The 25,000-nt window shown below is 38.9% G+C and overlaps 1 protein-coding gene across 6 annotated transcripts in view; it reads left to right on the top strand.

Annotated features, from left to right (window-relative positions):
- nrxn2b (neurexin 2b) overlaps positions 1-25,000 on the top strand; it is a 715,289-nt gene that overhangs the window by 327,919 nt on the left and 362,370 nt on the right. For all 6 annotated transcript variants that reach the window (XM_067579159.1, XM_067579157.1, XM_067579160.1 and 3 more), the window contains 2 exons: positions 14,233-14,394; positions 23,155-23,593. In XM_067579159.1, the coding sequence (XP_067435260.1) occupies positions 14,233-14,394; positions 23,155-23,593 (601 nt within the window). The remainder of the gene's footprint in view (positions 1-14,232; positions 14,395-23,154; positions 23,594-25,000) is intronic.

The following is a 25,000-nucleotide window of genomic DNA, read 5'->3' as shown; positions in this document are numbered from 1 at the left end:
ACCATGAGTGAGGGAGCGGCATGAGTGAGAGCCTGAGAAGAAGATAAAACTTTTGTCTCGCTTGTAGTTCATAAATAATTTTCTTAGCAATGTATTTGTGTTAGTTTATGGATAATTGTTTGCTAGCTAGTATGTTAATTGGTATAACTTAACTGGTAAAATGCTGTTATTTTGCAAGTTATTGTACTTGTAGTGTTCAGCTTCAGGTGTATTACTACCGCCTTCTGGACTGACCCTGATTTATAGGTAGCCTGGAAAAACCAAAACATATTGCAATCAGATTTGGGATCTAGCCAACAGATATGGATATATGTTTCTAAGTGTAAAAGAAAGTGTCTAAATTTAATCTGGAGTTTTTTTTGGATCGGAAACACTTGAAATGTGTAAATGGAGCAAAAGTGGGACAAGAATGGATTCCTTTCATATGGTCTGCTATTGCAGAAGTCACCGTGGATTTCCCTCTATACATGCTGCAGTACTACTGCAAGCACTTCCTTCTTGTACATCTTGGAGCAGAACCAAATTGGAAAATCATGACTGAAACCCTTTAAACCAACTGGTTACCATACCATTCTGTCAACCCTTTGATAACAAAAATAGAACAAAAGTTTAATTTTCTGCACAATTGATCTTGACAATGGAGCACCAGTTCAGCAATGCTTACAGTTCTCAAGCCTGCAGTAGAATGTCTGATTTGTGTAATAGCTACGCCTCTAGATCTTCTACACATCTACTTTCACACACAGTTTCAATGGCTCATTTTGCTTCACTTTCTAGTCTAGGAGTTTATTCATTTAACACTTAAACTTCTTACTCTTCAAATCATGAACTCAGTCCAACTGCTTATGCAGACTTTCTTTTAAGAGAAAGCTTGGGTAACTTAAAACTCTACACTAGACAGCATAATGTAGTTAATTTCCATAATTTAATCTAATTTCCAGTGGCCCAGTACGGTGAATCAAGACACCACTATAGATGAGACAAACAACTCAGCGTCTTGAAATGCAAGTCAATGTGACAATAAAACAGTGAGTACAAATTGAGTTACTAATTCGCTGAATTCAGGTTATACATACACAGATTCCAATTTATGATCTGTGCAGCTCTTTTATTTATTTATTTGGTCGACATCATATCCATTTATCGACTTGTCTTGACCCTGTAGACTTAACCTTTACCTGAGAAAGGTTTGGAAAAATAGATTTTTTGGGTGTACTGCTTACTGAAAGAAGCACATGTTACACGTGTATGTGCACTTTTAGAGGCCTATGCAGATACCATGCATTCCAAAGTCAAAATGTAATCTTTTCCTTCATTTCCACCACCCATGTTTTCACTCCACTCACCACCATTACTTTATCATGTCATTTTAAAGATCATCAGCAATTTTAAGAATACATTTTTTCACAACTATACTAGGGCTGTTCTGTCAAAGAACTGATAGAGAGATAAGTTCAAAATCCAGACATCAAATGTTTGAAAGGGATCTAAAACCTGCAGAATTCAAAATGTTGCTCTTAATAACCTCTAATTTTTTTCCCTTTCTGTATCACAGACTATCTTTCAATGAGTTTTGAAAAGCCCACAGTCATTGTCACCTTTGTAGGGGTACATTTGTCTAACTTAATAAACCATTGTCAGGCTCGAAGTCGTTGAGCTCCTTATTATATCCGGTCTTGTATCAGCGATGTATCAGCTGTTGTTTTATGAAAGCTCAGGGAAATGGGAGTGCAGAGTGGTGTGGATATGCAAATTCACACCCACCATTGAATCTTATTTACCTAATTAATGGATTAAGAGGAGTCATTAGACAAAGTGGGTAAATGGTGACTGCACTTTAGCATGACCCTTGATCAAAGAGTGGGCGTGCATGAAGCTTCAAATCCCCCCGCTAGTCCCATGTTGAGGACTTTGTTTATGGTCACCACTCAGCTCCCACACAGATGGCATGGACACATAGTAATCCATCCCACATACAAACACACCCACAGTACTGTACCTACTGTACATACAACAGGGACAGATTCACACACATACACATGGTTGTAGACAAACATACAAGTATAACTGTTCAACCAAATGTGCTTTCCTATACTTTATGTTGTGGAGGCCATTGCCATCTATTGTATATATCTCAACAGCTTGACTTACAGCTTTGTATTTATTGCTTCATATTTCACATTGTTGCATTTACAGTGGGCTAGGCAAGGTAATTACTCAATGTAAAATCTGATTTGTCTCAACAGCCTAAATGACAAATTTCAACAGAGAAAACTGTTCTATTCCCAACAAGTGGGACCCATAGATTCACCCTTTTTGCCCAAAGTCTGTGTGCCAGATATGATCACCAGCAGCTGACAGTTTCAACTTTCAGATCAAGATATAAGATGTCCTCTAGATGTCCACTCCGTCCTGAGGGAAAGCTCAGGACAGATCTCATTGTTTGATCTTGCCTCTCTTACCTCACTGTGATTTGCCAACTTGCCACATGCGTATAAAGCTGGGACATGAGATGGTATTTTAAGATGGAAAGTGTACATATTAATGTTCTTCTGCACATTGGCAACAAAGCTCTAAATAATACAGACCTTTAAAAAAAGACAGGAAATAATTGAATTTACAGGTGTAAGACATAACATGTAAAACATGGTTTCTTATTTGTTGATTTTATTTATTCCCATTTCACATTCTATTTTGCATGTTTATCTCTCCCAAAGGGTTGCAAACACTGCTACTTACTTTGGAAATGGCTTACATGATTAAATGAAGATTTCTCTCTTTTTCAGGATGCTGTTGATACCAGAATCCTTAATAAAATGTCTCTCTCTTCCTTTCTTTCCCTTCCTATCCTTGAGTCTTTCTTTCTCTCACTCTCAAGAATATGCAAAATCAATTCTGTCGGCCCCTGATTATTTCATATCACTGCTTTTAACACTGGAAGTGCACTGTAGTTTTAACCATAACCTGATAGCCAACTTGAGCTGATATGTGTCCATTTTTAATATGCAATACTTTCTTTTTGGTTTTCTCCTGCATATATCACATTCGACCATTATTGAGAACTTGGAGAAATTTTGCCTAGGGATTTGCACATTTTGAGTCTGATTGGATCAAAACCCAGTCCTAGAACATCGGAAGAACATCATTTTGAAATGGAGTAGACCCAACCGCCAGCCGAGCCCACTGTCCAGATTAGCCTGTCAGAGTGAATACTAATACTTATGTACTTTTCCCTCATTCCCTTCCTCGCTCAAAACAAACATCCCCATCAAAACTACCCAAAACCCCTCTGTGGAAGTTGATTTGCTAACTCTTGTCTCTTTTACTAACAAGCTTCAGAATTCTTCCAATTTGATTCTTTTCATTGGTGAATTTTTTTTTTCCTTACCTTTTATGATTTCAACGACTAACACTGTGTCATCACGGAATGTGAACCATCTGTTGTTTTCTCTACTTAACTTACGACTTACATACTAACAAATGTATTGTTATCCTTCTATCAATTTTGTTCTTTTATATTTTTTTGTAGACGTCCCTAAACTAAAGTTTTACAGTTGCTTTCTTTATTTCTTTATTTGGATGTTTTACTACATAGCTGTAGGAAAAAGATACATTCTTTTAAATTATATTTACTATAACATTGAATTTTTGCTCAGAATCTGATCGCCTATTGAGAAGAGAAGTTGGTTTTGCACAAGGCGATTTTTCTTTTCTTCTTTCTCCACCTTTTTGGGGTTGAGGTGTGTTTTCTTGAGTTTAAGGTTTGTCATTATTTTTTTCTTTCTCCTCCCCCTGTTTTCTCCTGAAGCACGCAGGCATTGGACACGCTATGGTAAACAAACTGCATTATATGGTAGATATCATTCTAATTGTCTTATACTTTGGTTTGCCCTGGGTTTTCCGTTACCTCTTTCTATTCTGTTTGCTTTACTGAAAGTACAATCCGCCATCAATTCCAAGGTAGCTGAAAAACTCCACCTCTCTGTTTTTCTTTTAGCCCTCTCTATATATGTTATTGCTTTTTTATTGCCATCCAGTTCTCCCCCTCCTGAAAAGAATTAATGTATTCATCCAAAGAGGTCTGCCCAAAAAATATATAACTTAAATTTTAAGATTTTATTTTTTTGCTGTTTATCTTCCTCCTCTTTTAGTTTATTTTTATTTGTTATTTTACTCCAAACACTATCCGTATGAAGAAATAAAGAATTATAATGCAAGATATCTCTCAATTGAGTACTTTACTTTTTTTATGTTTCCTTCTGATTTTTTTTTCTTAGAAAAACCCTATAAAGTGAGCGTACACAGCAGATTTCTCAAGCAGACAAATACCCTCTATGGCAACTCCAGTGAGGGGAAGTAAAAAGAGAGAGCTCATCATTAATTTTCCCAACTTTTCAACAACATGAGAGCAATGGCACCGTGGTGGCCATCTTGCTGTGTGTCCTCAGATGGACCTGTGCCTGTTACAGAGCAACTTGTTATCTAGGCTTGCCGTCCTATGGTTTATGGAGTCATGAAGAGTATTTACAGCTCCTGATTTAGTGGACAAAGCCTTCACTGTAAAGTAGGCCTCAAATGAGGCCTTGATCCCATTAGTGGCCTTAGGCTGATTTATGATCAATATGGAGCTGTTCCCAGACCTGTGTACCCTCTTGTACACACACATGTACACACTTATGAAAGTGCTTTAATGTGGTAATAGTCCCCTGAACTCGGGTGCAGAAATGAGCATTAAAGATCATTATTGAAAATAAAACAGCAATTACACCTTTATTAAACTAAAAAAACTACAAAAAGAGGAAGTTTTCCAAAATAGGTTGCAGACGTGTATGTTGTAAAAATTATGATTTTTTAAAATAATACCTACAACACGATAGTGGGATCTTATTTTAAAAATTGTTATCAGGCTGAATCTGTTACAGTGCTACCAATGTACACTGGTAGACCACGCTTAGTGTGTAGTTGTGGTCAGTCTTACTTGCTTTCACTGGACTTTCCAATCAATAAATGAAGCTCTCTGCCCATTGCTGCAGACCATAAAGGGAACTGCCTGGAAAAAGCTGAACTGTGTGCGATCGACCCCTCATTAACACTAACACTAACTTATATTTCTTATACTTTACTGGCCTCACCTCTTGCATGACGAGACTTGACCCCCCCCCCCCTAATCTTTTTTTGTTGTTTTTGATATACAGATTGCATTGAGTATATATGCATATGTATATATCATGGCTAACATATATACATACATATATCAATTGTCCTAATATAATCAATATGGCCATAAAACATGTTAGCCGCACCCTCTTGTTGTTTTAGTTCTTTATTTTACTTCATTTCCTTTTTTACTTTTATAAGTTTAACTTCAAAATTAACTTACTAAAATGAATAATGACCTCACACCTTACTTTGCTGAAACAAAACTAAGGGGAAAAAGTACAGAGGGGAGACAGATTTTCATTTTCTGGGTGAATAGAGGATTGATGCCCAAGGAATAAATCTGGCTAATCCATCATAACACATGAGCTGGAGAAAACTGTTGTAAGTGTGTGGAAAGCCACTGTATCTGCTAGTGACTCGCTCAGTCTTGGCTCAAATTTGACAGAAGTGATGAAGCAATTTTGAGCTCACATCAGAAATGCTGTGGTGAAATTATAGTGGAGGCATAATAAGAACTGCAATCATGACTGAGTACAGATTTTTGGAGGACAGGGATACTGATGATACAATATGTCCTGCCATTGGAATACTAATTGCTCTATTCACCAAGACAGGGATGTCCTCTCTCTCCTTTCAATTTTCCCTATTCTTTAAAAAACCCTCTCATTTCCGTTGATTTCATCTGTGATTGATGACATTGGTCCCATCCTGTCCCACTTCCACCTCCAAACTTACAGTATCCAGTGGTTGTATTCCTGCATCCTGTTTGCATGTTTCTATTGGCTAGAACATCTTAACATCCGCATCCTCACAGGGTCTAAATGCTGCTCTAGCCCAGCACGTGTCAGTCTGTTGTACACGTGTCTAGACTTTTTTTTTTGGTCTTTGGTTTTGTTCTTTTTTGTTTGTTAGTTTTTTTGTTGCCGTTGTTGCATACTTGTCCAAATAAAACCTTAACATTGAAAGCTCTTTTCCTTTCCCCATTTGTCTGTTGTTGTGGTACCCTGAAATTAAATTTACTTCCCCACTACTTCCCCATTTTTTGCTGCATCTTGCCAGATGTTTTTTTGTTTGTTTTTTTATTTAATAGTTGCTCTGTTTGTGTTGTGTCTGATGGAATTCTCCCCCCATTCCCATTATTCCTGTCATCTTTCCATTTAAGTGCATGGCTTGTGTGTCACCCTGTTAACTTGGATGGATTCATTTTGTTTCTTCTTAACCAAAACAAACCCTTGTCACATGAAATAACACATTCAATCCAAATCTGGATCTGGTTTGAGCAATCAAATTGCAGAGGACTTTTAAAGAATCCTCACCCACTCCTACTACTTCAACTAAATTTACTAAAACAAACGTGTTACTAATCTGTTTGAATCAAACCTTTGTTGTAACTGTACTAACAACCATTTTTGTGTCTGACTTTCCCTTACTTACAAAAGTACTAACCGATTTCGTTCACCCTCCAACCCTTTTAACTCTTTTCGGCACACAGCTAAAGAATCCCTGCCCCTCTTTCTCTTCCCTCCCTTTGTCAACAGTCTCCAAAACAGCACTCACCCCACACTTCCCAACCTTCCCTCATGGCTTTACTAACCTAGGGATGTAGCTTCGTTCGTAGTTCTACGATGTTTTAGTTTACCAAACTAGGTTCAAGGTTGTTTGGTTATTTAATGTTGAAAGACAGGACCATCTCTCACAATAATTGCGCCCGGCCTATATATATATGATCTGCCAGACACCTATTGAAGTCCATTGCTGGATGGGAACCCCTTCTTTCTCTTTCTCTCTCGAGCATCCCTCCTTCCTGTTACCTGATAGGAGGGTCAGTGTGTGCGCTCTATTATGACACGTTTCTTGTATGATCCTTTAACTAAAAATGTAATGCATTAACTCGAAAATATAACACATTGTTTCTCCCTGCAAAAGATCCTTGACAGTAATCAGACGTAGTGCCAACAAGGGTAAGTGATGTACTTTCAAGGTAAGCGCGTTGCCTCCTTTTTGCATGGGTTATGATGTGAAATATATAAAGGTACTGATAGGTGTCCATATTTGGTAAGGCTTTACTTTACAAGTCAAAAAGTCAGAAATTGCTGACAAAGAAACTAGACTCAAAGCAAAGATTGGATGTTCAAAATCATGACTGCAGTTGGGAATTGAAGGAAAAACATCATCTGTACTGCTGAATAGAAGATGTATGCACTTTGAGAGTGGGTGACTCACATAAAGCAATTTTCCATTGTATGTGTTGAAGGGCTGACAAGAAATAGCTTCAAATACCATAGATTGTAAAATTCTTCTTCTTTTTTTTTCTTTTCATATTGGGGATATGGCTAACATAAGCTTGGAGACTTGCTTTGATACTTCTACCCAGCCCCTTCAAAACCACCTGGGTTCTTTCAGATGCACTTCTTTATGGAAGTAGTGGCTGCTAAACTCATGTTATTTTCTACTCACGCTTCCTCATTTCTTTTTTTAAAATGTTATAGTCAAGGCATAAGTTGCTACCGGACTCCTGAAAATCAGTAAAGGCAGTAGATGAGTTGTGAGCATTCTCACTATGTAGGGAACGGTGTGCATGTGTATACAGCAGGGCTCGAGACTAACAGCGTCCCATCGTCCCGGGGACTGTTGAAAATGTGTTTGGGGCGAACAGAGTTCTTACCCAGGATGCCTCTGGAATGAAAAGATTTTATTTATTTATTTAAAACTGTTGCTTAGCAAATAAGTTAACCAAGTGCTGACTTCAATAGAGTGTGTTCTCTCATGCTGTTACTATAGTTACTATCACTGGCTGGCTACTCAGCATGAGACCTGAAATGTTCTTGCGCTACCAGTCCATCCATCCCCTCAGTCACAAACAGCTTGCTGGCAGGAGCTTGCAAATATGTTGCGTTGATTAAACAAAACACAGTGCTACCCTGGCTGTGTGTGAGTATATTAGCTAAAGCATACATTTAGACATTTTCAATACATTAATGTGGTCTTTTTTGTTATAATCTAAGCCTCAAAGACTAATCAAACACAGCTTGTACGTGGACAGTAATGATGTGTGCCATTGCGCGGATTGCAGTTATATCCACAGGCACTGCGATTAATCGGTGGATCTAGTGGCTCGGGTCATAAAAAATTACATTTGGGTAATAGCAGATGGATTTCAGGATGGATGCATTAATCAGGAAAATATTAATTACCTTTTCTAAAAATGTGAACATAGCAGAGAGAGCAGAGCTGCGGTCCGCTGCTGCTCTGCTTCATTTTTCGTCAGGCACAAATTACTAACTCAGAACCAAGCAAACTAACAACAGGGAATAGTAAGAAATATACAGGCACTAACACTAACAATTATATAGTTGAGATTGCTGTAGAAATTGGTGCAGTCAGCATATTACAGTCTTTCCAGACCACATGCGTTATCAGGTGCAGAAAAGGGACCGCAGTAGGAAGCATACATAGTAGGCTACATAAATATGAAACTGTATTGCAAAGGCACAATTTACAGTTACTGAGAGCAGTATCTCTAATCTTTAAAGTAAATCATCAAAGAAAACACTCATATCAACAGAGGTGGATTTAGTGATTTGGGGGGCGCAGGCAAACTCTGTCTTGCTTTACAAAGTAAAACAACATTTTGAGTTTTGGGATGGTTTACATTCACTTCGGGAAGGTTAAAATTGTTTCTCGGGATGGTGGTGAAAAAAGTTAGTCTGGAGCCCTGGTATACAGTATAACATGATCTAGCTACATCACCAAATGTTATTTAACCAAACGCATTATTTACATTCGTGCCCGCTTAAATTGAAACATGGTTTCCGTGTATACAGGATCTGATTAGTCTTATCAATTCAAGTATAGTGTTATTGTTTTAATTCTATTCAATAAGACTTTTTGTGCCATATAAGTAATCCCTAGCACAGCTGGAATCATATGGACTGTTGTTTACTTGATGAGAGGGGGATCTTCTTTACAGAGCCCTCAGTATTCAGCAGCCTGCAGTCATGGAGTCAGATATGGTTATTGAGCCAGTGACACGCTCAGCTGAGCACAGTTCAGGACTCCACACAGAGTGCAGTTCTAGTTCACCATACACTGTATGTGAAGCCCCATCATAAAAGCTGTGCTATTCTGCAGGCAGTTGGTATTTTATGAGAAACAAGCACAGAAGTGAAGGATTGACTGAATAGAAAGGAGGTTAATAACATCATATAAGACATGCCCCCACCACAGGACTATCAAGGAAGCTAGTTCAGCAGCATGTGGATGGGTAAAATGGAATTTGAACTTAGAGCTGTGTCAATCCCTTCACAGTATATTCAGCTGTAAACAGCTCTAGCAGGTTTTCTAATGTATCTGGGACACACAGGTTCAGCAAAGATCAGCCAGATCTGTCTGGTTTCTGTGTGCACTGGACTAAAGAAGCATTTGATAAGCAGCTGAGAAAAAAAACAAGGGATCCAACAGAGGCAGCAAGTGGGCTTTGAGTTAGATCATTGTATTACTTGTACTCACCTATTTAGATAGTTTTTTTTTTTAGTGATGCAGTGTTGGTTGCTTGTTTTTAGGCACCTGTGAAAGGTGGAGCAAGGCCACATATGTTTTTTTGTTTTGTTTTTTTGTTTGTTTTTTATTTTATTGATTTTTAATATATCCTTGGGCAGAGTTCAAACAGGGAAAAATAATAAAGGAGGATGATAGAATAGTGTTGATTAGCCAGTTACATTTAGTATTAATAAGGTTTTGCTTCAGGAGTTAAATTGTGATCACACAATTACAAAGAATTATTATCAGGCCATATTGTTGCATTTGCTCAGGTTACTCAAAGAGATTTTTCCCAGAAAAAGAAATCACTGATGCTTTCATACTATAAATAATGTGCTAAGCCACCATTTCATGTTAATGAGAAAATGGTATAAGAAATATTAAAACACAAGTAATCGTAAAAGATGCAGCATTTTGGCACAGGAGTGATGGTCACCATCCCTGGTTGTTCTGGATGTCCTTACTCGGTACTGCTTTGGGGTCTGTCAGTTTGATCACTTTGAATACATTCACAATCATGGAAACACAGACACAGGTGGTATTTCAGTTTGATCCAACATTTCAACCATCATTAATTTTACCCGTGAGCTATTATCACCATTAAGTATAGAGGAATAACAGAGGGAGCTAATATTGTAGGTTCACCTCTGTGGATATTAACATGTTCTATCAAAGTGAAACTTTACTTTAAAGTGACTTTATAGTTTCCTCTATGGCTCAGTCAGATTTACCTCCACCACCATCCAGTTTATAAGCTTATTCCAGGGACAGAAGAAAATGGTAAAATTAAACTATAAATGGGTAATTTTCTTTCAGAATCATTCCCCAGCTGCCAGCTTCTCATCTGGCTTTGCCAATATATTAATAAAATATTCATTAATAACAAATTCTCATGCACTTTAAAATTAAATATAAATGCATGTCATATTAAGAACTGTAAAATAGCGCATATAGTGTGCTAACTATAATTATGACCTAGCTTTGTTATAAAACCAATTATACCTTATGAGCACATTCAAATATTTCATATTTTTTAATATTCAGGTTTTGTGAGAGAAAGGTCCTCCTAATTTGGCGGATCTGTCCACATCTGCACTGGGTGACATGTTCCTTTGCCCCAAAGATTACAATCATGTTAGTTTGTTTAGAGACGGTTCCAAAGACTAATGACGACGATGAAATTTTCAGCCTCCAGGGACTAGTTCCTTGTACAGCAGACACCACTGTGTATGCGTAGGAACATAGTTCTATTTATGGAGCTTCGCGAGCTTGTGTTACATATCACAACTTCTTGACTTTGTACCGAAGTTCTCTGAGAAATTTACAGCACAGTGGAATACCACATAGATCAGTAGATGAGTTCATGAGTTCATTGTTGGTTTGGCTCTGCACACAAGAAAAATGTAATAAATCGCCAACCCTATCCTTTAATATTTAATTTGTTGGAGTTAATTTTAAGAAAGATCTGTCTGCATTTTGTAGCAAATGTTTTGAGATGTGGATGTATGCAGATTTCCTCCAGACTGTATGACTTCCAGGCAGGCAGCACCAAGGTATTTCAACTAGCAACCTGTTATATCATCACCCTTTCCTTCCTCCAGCCAGTGATGCAACTGCTTGTAATGTTACTCAATGGGATGATTGTGCAGTCTGGAAGAAGCAAAAACTAGCTAACTCTTCTGAATAATTACAAAGTTACCACAGAGGAAACACTCGGATATTTGTTTTGATTTTATTCATTTTTTGGACTAATAATGCATGTGCTTGTTTTGGATCTCTGACATATTGTCTCTGTGGGGTTTTTATTGTTTAGATCCAACCTCTGATCACACAGCGACTCACTGAATATAATATGATTGCCCCAGGCATTGTTTTCGTAATACTGCATGCATTAAAAGCTTTGATGAACTACTAAAGTGGTGTAATCTAGAATGATAGAGAGGGCAAGAGAAAGAAAGACAACAAAAACATTGCTAATTTCTCCTTTTCCCTCTTTAACTGGGAACTTCATAGGTGTCTGGCAGCTAGCCAATGCTGGTTCCTCATGTCTCCAATCAGCACATCCAGCCACAAAAATATACTGTCCAGAACCCTCCACAAAATATGATCCCAAATCAAAGAGCCTAACTTGGCCATAAAATATGTCGGTGTTCTTCAATATTTTAGACAACATTATAATTTCAGAAGCTTTACACGTCTTTACCTTTTGACATCGCAAATCCTATCTCCTTACGTCGAGGTCATGCCAAGGGTAGATGGCTTTGGCCAAAGACCATAGGAACATGCTTTAAAGGCATTGTGAGACTTCCCTCCCCACCCCCCGTTCTTCCTCCTAAGCCACCAGTAAGGTTTCGCTGCTCACTAAAATGGCCCTACTGAAAGCCTCATCTGAGATCTCCAAAGACGACCCCAACACACCACCACTGTCAACTGCAGATTCTTCATGCTGGATCCATCTGGCCAATATGATCTTCTTTCTCAATAAGTAGCAACAGCAGACATAAAAATGAGTTGCCCTGTTAACAAGGGAAGTACGGCAAAGAAAAAAAGAAGTGAAAAGAAATCAACAACAAAAAAAAGACGAGTATTCAGCTGGGGCGACTGATCTGTTGAGTGCAGTTGCTAAGGTTTCTTTTCAGCCCCCTGCTTTAGAATGTTATTTCCATGGCTGAGACCTATACTTCAGGTTAAGTTACAGCTTTTGTGTGAGGATAAATTACATTTTATAGATAGAAATAAATGCTTTTGTGATCTTCTTCTTTTAAACAAACTGAAAATGTGCTATTAGTGTAAAATTCAATCAATCTATCACACTCAAGGAAAACAATCTCTAGATCCAACATGCAAAAATACTTCTATATCCATAATCACATAGTAACTGAGCAAATGTAAATTTGAACCTCAGATAAAATGAAGGTAGTAGTTTGTGCTAGCATCACATTTGAGTGTGCAAAGGTAATAAAAAACAGATGGTTGTGTACGTGGCTCCCTGCAGTGCTGTATTTATGCTGTGTACACTTATGCAGAATAACAGATGTTGAATCAGAGACTGGAGTGCCTCACTTTCACCCAGGCCAGCTCTATTAGAATAATTAGACAATAAATTGGTCACTAACTGCAAAAGTCCCTCCCAAATCAAACAGCAGGATTTGGCAGGATGTTTGTATCGCAGCATAGCTGATAGCAAATACAGCCATGATGTAATACAATCAGCCAAATTGTACTTATTAGCATTTTCAACAATCACTGGAATTTGTCACATTGTAATGAGTATAATGTAAAAAGACAAGGTTTTTATTTGCGATGACTGCTGAAAAAGGAGGAAATCCTTATCCTCATTTGAGATGCATTCTAATATCAACTGAGCATATATCATGTCTCATTTTTATTCACTCTTCAAGTACTCTTTGAACTGACAAGGTAGGGACTGGTGTTACATTTAAAACAGTTGCCTCACCTCATTCTGTAAGGTCTAGTGTTACATCAGTACAAGAGTAGTCTCTACATATGCTGTTGTAATTTAGGTTAAAACTCTTTTTGAGCAGGTCATGTTCCACTAATAGGCGGGCACTGAGACTTAATATTACAGACATCGAAATACCATTTGAGCTTAAAAGAAAAAAAAAAATGACAGCAATCTCACAGAAAAGCCTGGGGGAGCCTCAAAAATGTACCATTTTTGCATCGTACCATTTAAATTAATTAATGAATTTAGTTTGGGGGGTATAACAGTCGTGTTTCTGCACTGCAGTCCACACTATCTTATACTATCAGCTTGCAGCTGTGTGTTTGATTCCACTTGGTGCTTCCTGCTCTGTAAGCAATCAAACATGCAGCTCAGAATGTGTAACCTTGCACTAAAGACAAGACTGGAGGCAATTAAATATTGAAAAGGAAGTTATTTTTACTGGGAGTTCCTTGAGTGAGGACTGGTTCAGGAAAGGAATATTGCAGAATAACTATGTCAGTGAAGGAAAGGTCATTCGGTAATTTAAAAATAGTGTTCCCTGTAAGGTATCAGGTATTTGTACTCGTTTCGTGAAATCACTGATTCAGTGCATTTTTTTTAGATAGTTGTGTGTTAATTATTGGCATGTTTATAGAAGAAGGCTGTTTATACTTATTACTTATATAGAATTCTAAATGTCTTTTCAGCACACTAAATCCAGTTTAAGATACAGGTAATGCCTACTTTTGCCTTTACTCACCTAAATAAAGACTGTTCCTCTACCACAGGTATTGATTATACAGTGAGAACAGAACTGTTCCATTGGTTTACTTTTAGCAACTGCACTCTAGAGTGAAAGCCCCCAGTCTGACTGGCACCAAAAGCAACCAACCAAGCGATACCATTTAGGGGTTGGCCCAGCCTATAACTTGTGTTTAATCCACTTTCTTCCTTGTTTTTCTCCTCATTCTTCTAATTTCTCTCTTCTCTCTTCATTCTTTATTTCTTTCTATCCCTGCTGTATTTCTCTCTCCCTATCTCTTTGTCTTCTTTCATCTGTCTCTTTTGGGCCATGCCTATGCTAGGTGACCATCTCAGTTGATGGTATATTGACCACCACTGGTTACACCCAGGAAGATTACACGATGTTGGGCTCAGATGACTTCTTCTACATCGGAGGGAGCCCCAACACTGCTGACCTGCCCGGATCGCCGGTCAGCAACAACTTCATGGGCTGCCTTAAAGATGTGAGTGACTGGGTGTGATTATGTAATGTGTAGTGTTGTGAATATTTACTGTATGTAGCTCAACACGCCACCATATACACCATCGCTTTGTACTGTGTCCTTGCCCCAATGCTAGTAGTTTACTTGCTGTTAAAACGTTTTCACTGCACCAGCCCGCAATGCAGTCTAACCACCAGCGTGTGATAAGTTTAAAATATCACAGATGCTCATATTGCCTTATGAGAAAATGTTTATATTTTTTGTCAGCTGATTACCTGTTTTCATCAGTTAAAGGACCATTATGGAGGATTTAGTAGCATCTAGCAGTGAGGTTGCAGATTGCAACCAACTGAGTACCCCTCCGTTCAACCTCCCCTTCCAAGCGTGTAGGAGAACCTAGGGTGGCCGTGAAACTCGCAAAAAAAGCGAAAGGCCCTCTCTAGAGCTGTTTGGTTTGTCCATTCTGGGCTACTGTAGAAACACAGCAGTACAACATGGTGGGCTCTGTGGAAGAGGACCCACTCCCTTTGTAGATATAAAGGGCTCATTCTAAGGTAATGAAAACACAATGATTCTTTTCAGGTGATTATACACTAATGAAAACATACTTATGAACATTATATTCCATTTCTGCCAAGTCCATTCTGCTAGAATTCACTAAATTGTACACACTGGACCTTTAGAAGATATCTCTAAACTCTGGGTAACGATTTTCTGTTCCAAGCAAAATGAAATGCAATGGGAAAAAATGGTAGTTATTTCAAGGTTGCAAAAAGAAAACACAACATCCAATTGTGGTATAGCATCATCCTCACACATGCTCACACACACATTTGTGCGGACTCTGAAACAGTCACTTGAGAATCATCAGTCTGTGCAGATATAACTCCCATGAGTGAGAGTAGGAAGTGTCAGACATATAATATCCTGAATTCCTTTCAAGTTCCTCCCTTCTAACCATACTGCAGACAAAACACACTCACCATAGTGGGCTGGGCTGAAAAAAATCAGACTGAGATTTATACACATAGCCATGCCAGCATACACATACGATACTAATACGCCGCCACACATAGTCATGGATGGATATGTAAGGGACAGTTGCCTCATAAAAACTTTGTTTCTTCAATTTTGTCAAAAATGACTTATTTTCACCAGGGTTTTATTTCACTGCTTAACAAGCTGTCAAGAGGACCAATCACAGCTTAAAGTATTATGCCCTTGTAAATGTAATGACTTGTATAGAGGCGACGCAACATGGTGCCATCGCATTTCCTCATAAACCACGCTGATTGAATAAGTAATTACTTTTGCCATCACTTTTAATGGATCGCACAGTAATCGCCCTATCTCTAACTTAATTATGCCTGTAGAATTACATTTTCATTATTTGGGTTGCTATTGGAAGGATCCCTAGTGGCTCTTAAACTTCCCAAGGCGTTTAACTATCCTCTCTCTCATCAAGACAAGACTGGATTTACAGTCAACCTACAGACAGAGCAAAGGCAGTGGGAGGGGTGTGAACAGTAAGGAAAAAAAGACAACTGTTAGCGCTAACAGCAACAAATAGAGGTGAAAGTACAGAATCAAAGTGAATAAAGTGCTGGGAATGGAAAGTCAGAGCAGATGGTTGGAGAGCAGAGCATTTAAGACTCTGTCAGATAGACTGATTGATCTCCCAATAAATACCAAAATGAGAGAAGATGCTGCACGGAGAAAATTAGGAAGAAATAGCTTGAATTAAGAGTGCACGTTTAATATGTGTAATATTGAAATGAGAACATGTTTCAAATAATAATGGAGCGGCATTTATCAGCAGACAATTTTAATGGATCGCAGAGCGCAGACAAAAGTAAGAAAAGGAATGTTAATGAAAAATGGATAGTTTTGAGGCAGAGGGTGAGAGGGAAGGGAATATGTTCCAGAAAAAAATCCAGAGAGAAGTGGTGTTACTGTAAACATCAGACATCAGCATTCATGTTTGACCTTCTGCCAATGGCTGAATTTTTCATTTAGCAGCTTGGGTTTGGGTCAGCACTGCAAAACATATCTCAAAATATTGTACAGTCAAGTATAGAATGTTAAAATCTTGTTTTCCTCAAATCAATGGAAACCGTTTGCTGACAGCATTAGGCAGTTAGTCTGAATTCCTATGGGCCTGCTGTACAGCAGACACAGAATTTTAAAGATTTCCATAGTGTACTGTTGACTCTGACTCCAAAGTGAACAGTTTCTATACAGTATGGATCTGAGATTAGCACTGAATCAAATAAGACAGTCCTGTATGTCTGCTTTTATGAGTGGCGTAACTATGCTCCTTCTATATTTGTATGGGTAGCTTCTGGGTGCTCGTGTGTCCTCATACTTTTTTTGGAGGGAGCGGGTATTTTTGTACTGTTTTTGGACTAAGCTAGACATTGCCCTTGAGAAAATCATGGCTTTAAACTGGAGATTTTTTCAGGGCACTGCAATGGAGCGGATGATGATTTTACCCCAGAGGATCAACAAAAATATAACAAGCCTGTATATGTGTTACTCAATGTCAGACCTTTTTTTACTTAAAGTAATACATTTAACACTCGATACCAGTCCCCGTGGTATCAAAAAGATATACTGTTGAATCCAGATTCGAGCTTACTAGAAGTTTGCACTGGTCGTCTTTCCTGGTGTTTGAGTCATATGGGCTCAACTCTTCAGCTGCAGTCAAGCTTTAATGAATATATCAGCTGAACTGAGCTACAAAGGTAACTACGCAGAAAGACTCTAAGAAAACCCACAATGACAATTACTGAAAGCGCCAGGTAGAGTAGTAGTGGCTGAAAGTAAAGAGGAAAGTGAGTGGTTGGGGGGTTAGACGGCAGTGTGTTTCATCCTGTGCTAGTTCAGTGGCACAGCTCGGATTATCAGTGGTGTTATGGTCCGGGGCAAGGCTTTCATGCCGCCACCGTGGTCAAACGCCTTTGATACGCTTGGCCAGCACCCTCCAGGCAGCAGGAATCCAAAGGAAGAGCACAGCAGAAGAAGAGTGAAAAGGCACCAAAAGACGAACTGAAACCCTTTGCTGTGTGTATATGCGTGTGTGTGTGTGCGTGTGTGTGTGTGTGTGTGTGTGTGTGTGTGTGTGTGTGTGATCTTACGTGTGTATTCAAAGTCACCCACATGCTATGATCATACACTGTGTGATGTGTGTTTTCTAGGCTCCCAGTCAGAGTGGTGGGGTGTGAAATCAGGTCTCCCTGCTCCTCAGCCCCCCAGTCTTGTTTCCACAGATTCTTCTCTTCTTCTGCATGTCACCATCTGTCTCTCCACCGCAACCTCCGCCTCTCCATCTTTCTCCCAGACAGTGACCTTGCTATCGCCCATTTCACACTCCTCCCTCCATCTCAGTCTCTCTCTGCTCCTGCTCGCATCCCTCACTTCACCCACCTCTCTCATCACCTCTCTCTGCCTCTCATCTTCCCTTTCTCGGGGGCAGTTTTGTGTAATTAAGTCCATGGTAGCGCTGTTGGTACGCCAGCTTTGCCATCCTGACGGCCAAATTAAAAATTGATTTCTTCGACTGATTCCATGCACTGGATGAATGCTCTCGCCCTCCTCCTTGCCCTCACTCTCTTTCACTCCCTCTCCCTTCCTGCCCTCCCAACTTCATATTGATGCTCTATCTGCAGCCCCTTTTGAGTCTCACCTTTGTTGCACAATAAAATCTTCTGGAGTCACCCATCATCCCGACTCAAACTCCACCTACCTCAAGTCCATATTCATTTGAGACTATGTTGTTGCAAAGTCTATTCTTTGCCCTTTCCATTTGTGCTTCCTTATCACTGAGGCAACAGTAATCAATACAGTGTGGTAATGCTTAGCATAGAGGATAAACCGCCAGTAAATGTCACTTCAGTCGATAAATATATAAAATGAGTTAAATTACTTCATATTAACACCTTGACGGATTGATTAGTGGATTGTCTATGAATCTCTTGTATCCTTCCTGCAAGATCAGGCACATACTGTGTGATATATGGCCGAACATTCAGAACCCTAAGTGCATTAGGAAAAAGTGATTATTTTTGTACTGCTGACCTGCAGGGTTTTGGATTTGCAGAGTTTCTCAATGACAAAACAAATCAATCGAGTCACCCCTGAGGAAGGCTTTGGCGATACATTACCTTGTTTGTGCTTTTTCACTGTAATCACTGATCCAAAGTCCATGTCCAGGGCCTCAAACAGTCTGATTTTTAGAAAAATCACTGACGTTAATCAAAAAACAAAAACACCCTGTGGCTCTGTTACCCAAGTCAATGAATTCTGAAGTCAGAAGTGATGATCAAATCAAAAGGGGGGACAAAAACTGTGTTGCTAGGCATTATTAACTCTGTTCAAGATTTCAAAGTTTTTTAAACCTTTGACAGTGAGCCTTTTATTTGTGGACATAGCAAGTGAGCTTCTCTACAGTGGGTAATTGGGTTGTTAGATGAGCTGTTGAGACTTGCCCTCCCTATATTGAAGAGGACATATTACAAAATATCTCTATAAAGCCAGACAGCCTCAAGGGTTTGAAGATATGAAAGAAAGGCATATGGTCTAGAAGCTGAGTCAGCACATGCATTTATAAAGCATCTGCCCCTGACTGAGGACAGGTTAGCTGGGTCCTTTGCTTTACAAAGGCACAAGTTATTTGATAAACCTTTCAGAGAGGGCCTTGCTTGCCTCACACCCTTTGGTGCTTCCATACATCCCTCTGTCCCTCACTGACCCATGTCTTTCTCTCATTTTTCATTCAGAGCTGTCTTCTCCTGCGTCTCTCCTGGCTGTACACCTCTCCTTAATGTTCGTCCACCTTCTTTTACCTTCAGCTCTTTGCTTTTTGTCGCCCCTGGCTACTCCTCTCCTTTTATGTTTTTGTTCTTTTGCTAGAAACACTGAAGTGACTGTGGATAGATAGTTTTTCACACACTTAATGACTGAGAAATGCAGTGTTTATTTTTTTCTGTTTGTTTGTTTTTTTTCTTCCTTTTTTTGTCTTGCCCTCATTGAAGTGCGCACACTAGAAAGCAAACTAGAATTGGACACACACACTAAAGCAAACAAGCACTTAAATGTGTACAGATGATCTGGAGTGCTGCAGTAATAACAGACATGTTTACCATGTACCACCTGACATCTAAACCTCAGAAAAAATTCTGCACTTTTTGGGGATCACAAACATCATCACCATCAATAGCCAATCATGTTGAATGTTAAAGCGAGTTGACTGCCTGCATTGTTGTTTTAATTGGTGACACATTGGATTGCACAAAATCCCTCTGAAATTGGAAGTCTTGACATCAGTGACATATTGAAAGCTGGCACGATAATCTGTCATTGTGCTTGTGACACCCCATCTCTGCCTCATCAGCTAGTTTGATCACATTCATGACTAAGAAACCAAAAAACTCAGAGGAATGCATTGTTAGCTGTTAATTAGTATTTTAAAGACATTCTGTAGCCTCACATGCAGCTTTTGCTGGTCTTCATGTAGATAGGGGTTGTTCACTGACTCGATTACAGGCAGATGTCAAGACTTAAGATTTAACCTTTCAGTCTAAAGCCCAGCTAGCAGCTCCTAGTCCCTAATCAGCAATTTGTCTATTATATTCTGTTATCTTTTGTTTACAGTTGCCATTCTAGGTTAGTCCAGAGAAGGGTAGTGTTAGAGGAAAGATCGTAATATGTCATGGCCAAATAAGAATCTTGATGTTGCTTTTTTTTTTTTTTTTTACAAGTGGCACATTTTTTCTGGATGGTGTTGCTAAGAAAAGGTCCTGAGGTCTCAGGAAACCATATGATTTATCATTTAGGAAACAAGACTATCCATAGCAAATATAATGGCAATCTGGTCATTAGTTTTTTTAATAATAATAAACTTCTAAACTATTTATAGAACTATTTTTAAAACAAAGTTTACAAAGTACTTTACAACTAAAAAACAGAGTATAGAATAGTATAAAATAAGGCAAGAATAAAAATAAATAAATAAAACAAGATAAGACAGGATTAAAATACTGTGGTTAAGATGACTAAATCAATGTGATTAATAAAAGGGAGCCAAATTAACTATAATTGGAGTAAACTATACAATTAAAGTGTGCTGTGAGAAGTGAATCTCATAGTATTTCAATTTACAAGAAGGTTTGTATGGACTTTTGAAAATTCAGTGATTTAAAAGTTATCAGTAGGCGTTTAAAACAATTCTAAAACAAATAGGCAGCCAGTGCAGAGAAGCTAAAATAGGTTTGATGTGATCTCATCTCTTGGTTCTAGTTAAAAACCGTGTGGCTGACTTTTGTACAGCCTGTAGCCTGTCTAATGCTTTTCAATTAAGACAAGTAAAAATGCATTGCAGTAATCAAGTCTTATGCTGTCATTAACCTCAGGATTAATGAAGAGACAGTTTTACCTAAGCAATATAATTAGGTATTATCTTCTTGGGGACTCAAATGTTGGTATACTAACTTCAATATCAATCAGACAATTGTTTGACTGAATAATTGGTCTGGAACAAAGTGGTAAATTGATCTATTCACAGCACCTTTCACCTTTCAAAACCAATAAATAATGATCATGTTTGATGTCGCTGGTACTGACTGGGAACAAGCCTACCAAATAACTTTTACAAACTATTTAGCTTAGACCTGGGCTTAGACTTTGGTTGGAATTCAAACTCTGTCATTAGAGCCATATTGCAAATGCAACAAAAGTTATGTACAGTATGTCTCCAGATTTATTTCCAGCCTCATCTTTTCCCCACATGTTCTATGATCCTTTGTAAAAAGCAGTACACCAGGCTGCATCCAGCAGCATGGGTAAACAAAAATAAATACCTGAAAATAAATAAAATAAAAATAAATCTTCTCTTTCCTCCCACTGCCTTTTCTCTCTTTCACCTATCTATCTTTTTTTCTAACACCTTAAGCCAGGCAAGCTCACACCCCATTAGCTGCCAGTTTTAGCATTATCATGGCTAATTATTAAGACTAATCTCTGCTAATGATGGCATTATGAGGTGTACAGTACATGTGGCAGTGTGACCAATGTAGGAGATAACAAAGGAGGCTTAAGTTGGTATATATGTGTTCCTGTAGTGCATTCTGTGTCTGTGTGTAGGTGTAATGTATCTGTAATGTATGCAGGTGTAATTAAACTAGTTAAGGATTCTCTAAGAGATAGAGGAAGGCAAAGGTATCCTATCAAAACATCCAGATATCAAAGTTATGTCCAACTTTACCCTTAAAATTGAATCCTGACAAAACTCATTAGAAACATCATATCAACTTATCTCTATTACCTTTCAAATCTCTGCAAGTTGATTTTCACAGTCCACCAAAGGGAATTGAAACCAATGGCTATATGGAGGTTTTATCAATCTAAAACGGTATTGTATGAATTGAAAACGGTGTGCAGTAATATCAGTTTACATAGTTTGTAGTTAATAGACTAAATCATGGAAAACCACTTATATGGCCCTTGAATGCATTTTGTCAAAGGAAGAGGGTAAAGCTCCTAACACAACAAGCAGGTAGGTCTTCTGTGTGTTTAATCGGGGCCACAACATGTCTGTTGTTGCGATCAAACCTAAGACTTTACAAAAACAGAACAATTTTCTTCCCTTCGAAGCTGCAGCAGTGGAAGAAAACAAAGACAGAAATGTGGAGAAGGAGATTTTTTTTTTCTCCATTACCTGTCAGAGAGTATGTTTGGGTCTGTGAGAGTGTGAACAGCGCTACAATCAGGAGAGAAAACACACAGACAAACATGAAGACCTCAGCTGCTTCACACTATTACCTTGAGGACAGCCTCTCAGAACGCTGTCTACAGAGTGTTCAACAAATAAAAGGAGAACTAAAACTATGAAAGACAAGGATAATTTACTTTGCCTTTAGCACTTAATCCATTATGAATGCACACAGTGAGGCATAGACACACACTTTGAGCTGAAACAATAGAGCCGTATTTCATCAAAGGCTGTTGGAGACATTTGCATTAAGGCTCTAGGCAACATTCACTTCTCTGTGTCTGGATATCCCCTGGAGCCTTTTAATTTTTTCCGTTTATTGTACATACTGTATATACTGACATTTCTGAGCTACATTTTTTTACAACAACAAATACTTTATACGCTTTATGGATTTGACTAAGAGTTAGGAGTTTATACAGTAGTGATCAGAGCTTGATGCACAGAGCAAGTTGTGGACCCACACAATCCCAGCACACCCAGGCATCAGTGAAATCAATGAAAGCATGCCCTGGGCAACTTGGTGGCCCCAAGTGGTAGCTCAGTGTTTGAATTTTTCAAAGTGTGAAGGACTTTCTTAGTAAATCATGTAACATCAGTAAACTGAGCACTCCTCTGACCTAAATTTCTTGTTCTGGGATTGTGGGTTGGAGATGGAAAAGCAGCTTCTGTAGCACAATGAATTTTTCAGTCATGTATTTCATTCATGTTTCGATTCATCATTTCCCCACGCTGACAAGTTTTCCCAGCAGCCACTATAACTGACACTTGGAATTAATTTGGGCAATTAGGATGCATCTGCAGCCTCTAAGTTTTGTGGACAGAATGTGCTTCTCTATCGCAAGCTACATTTTATGTTTTAGGCTATTTCAAAGTCCATTTTAGAATAATAATGCAATTCTATATGCCGTATTTGAATCCACAGTCACACGTCATCACCACTATTTTAGAGAGGGGACATGAAGAACAGAATTATAACTTGGTAACCACTTGCTCTGTTCTCTGCTCTCCAGGTGGTGTACAAGAACAACGACTTTAAGCTGGAGCTGTCACGGCTGGCCATCGAGCGTGATCCTAAAATCACCCTGAATGGTGACCTTGTGTTCCGCTGCGAAGACGTGGCAGCCCTAGACCCTGTCACCTTTGAGACCGCTGAGTCCTACATCTCCCTGCCCAAGTGGAACACCAAGAAGACAGGGTCCATCTCTTTCGACTTCCGCACCACAGAGCCCAGCGGCCTCCTACTGTTCAGCCACGGCCGCCCTCAGGGGCCCAAAGAACAGAAACCTGGGAGGGAGCTGAAGACAGATTATTTTGCCATGGAGCTGCTGGACGGTTATTTGTACCTGCTGATTGATATGGGCTCTGGAAAAACAAAGCTGAAAGCCAGCAACAAAAAGGTCAATGACGGAGAATGGTGTCATGTAGATTTCCAGAGGGAAGGGAGAAAAGGTGAGGAGTGCTTTAAACTCTGGTAATTTTGAGACTGACATCTGTTCAATAAGTTGACTGAGCATGTGACATATTCTTATTGCAGTATTGTTGTAGTAGTTATTCACATTCACCACCCACATCTTTGAAGCCAATCCAGATGTTCTTATTTTCACATTAAGAGGCAGATTCATGTCAGTGAGATATTTGCTACTTTTGATTGCTCTTTTTACTTTGTAAGATTCAACGTCTTCACAGTTAGCAGTATGTCAGAAAATTATAAGATTATATAGACTGTTTACTGACCTATATTAAAAAAGGAGATACTTTCATTATATAAGGATAAAACCAGTGTAATTTTACCTGGCAGTCATAATGAAAGAAAGAAAAAAAAGTGAAATCATACTGTGCTATCAACTTTACCTCACATTTAATGTGCATTTCATCCAGCCCACTGTCTAGCCTTTTGTCGTGTCAACAAGAATATCTTTTGTCTGTTTTTTTCTGCACACTACTGAAAATACAAAGTAGCAAGAAAAAAACTCTTCACAAAACACGACACCACCAGACAGCACCGACTATTCTTTGCAGCTTTACAATTGCTTTTCAAATTGCTGGCTACTGTAGCTGGCTCTTCAGCATTTTACAAACCACAAATGTGTCCTTGGTTTAAACATGCACTTATTCTTAATCTATTAATATTTCTTTATTGAATTTCATTGTGTTTTGTAGCTTCTTTAGGCAACAGATTGGAGGTGTTCATTGGATAATGGTAACTTAGTGTCACAGAAAAAGGAGACTGAATTGACCCCTAAAACAGTCAGGCTCCCCATGCTAATCCAAGCATGCCAAAGCCAAAGCTAAGAAAAGGTTACACATACTATTAATAACACATGTAGTGTTATTTATTATTGTGAGATTATTTTTCATACCTGTGTGTTGGCTAGTGATATCTCTGCCTGCATGTGGGCGTAAACAGGAGCATCTGCATGCTTGAGAGTGTGGTGTCTGATGAACGATCTGTAGGTGGGCAAGCACCTTGGATATTATATCTCCCTCTAATGGCGTGTTATAATGAGGAAGAGTGTGAACAAGTGTGTGTGTGTGTGTGCGTGTGTGCGCTCACTGCTACTCCTGCTGTAATTGGCTTTTAATAGAAAATTAAGACGGAGTCGTTAATCACGGAAAGAGAGAGGGCCTTTTGTTTCACTCGCTCCCTGCTGCATTCTGCTTCCCTTCTCCTCCATTTAGCCTATTACAGACACATTAGACACACACACTCTCCCTCTCTCTCTCTGCTGTCATCTATTCTCCCTGTCTCATGTCCATCCCTCTGTCTGTGTCCTGTGCCCCCCCAACCATTCACTCACTCACCTCCATGACCACACACATCAATCATTTGCACTGTCCCTTTGACATGCACAGGTA

This window comes from Thunnus thynnus, chromosome 22, assembly GCF_963924715.1.
Source record: "Thunnus thynnus chromosome 22, fThuThy2.1, whole genome shotgun sequence".
NCBI classification, from domain to species: Eukaryota; Metazoa; Chordata; class Actinopteri; order Scombriformes; family Scombridae; genus Thunnus; species Thunnus thynnus.
Note: the sequence above shows the minus strand (reverse complement) of the source record. Positions and strands in the feature narration are given on the sequence as shown.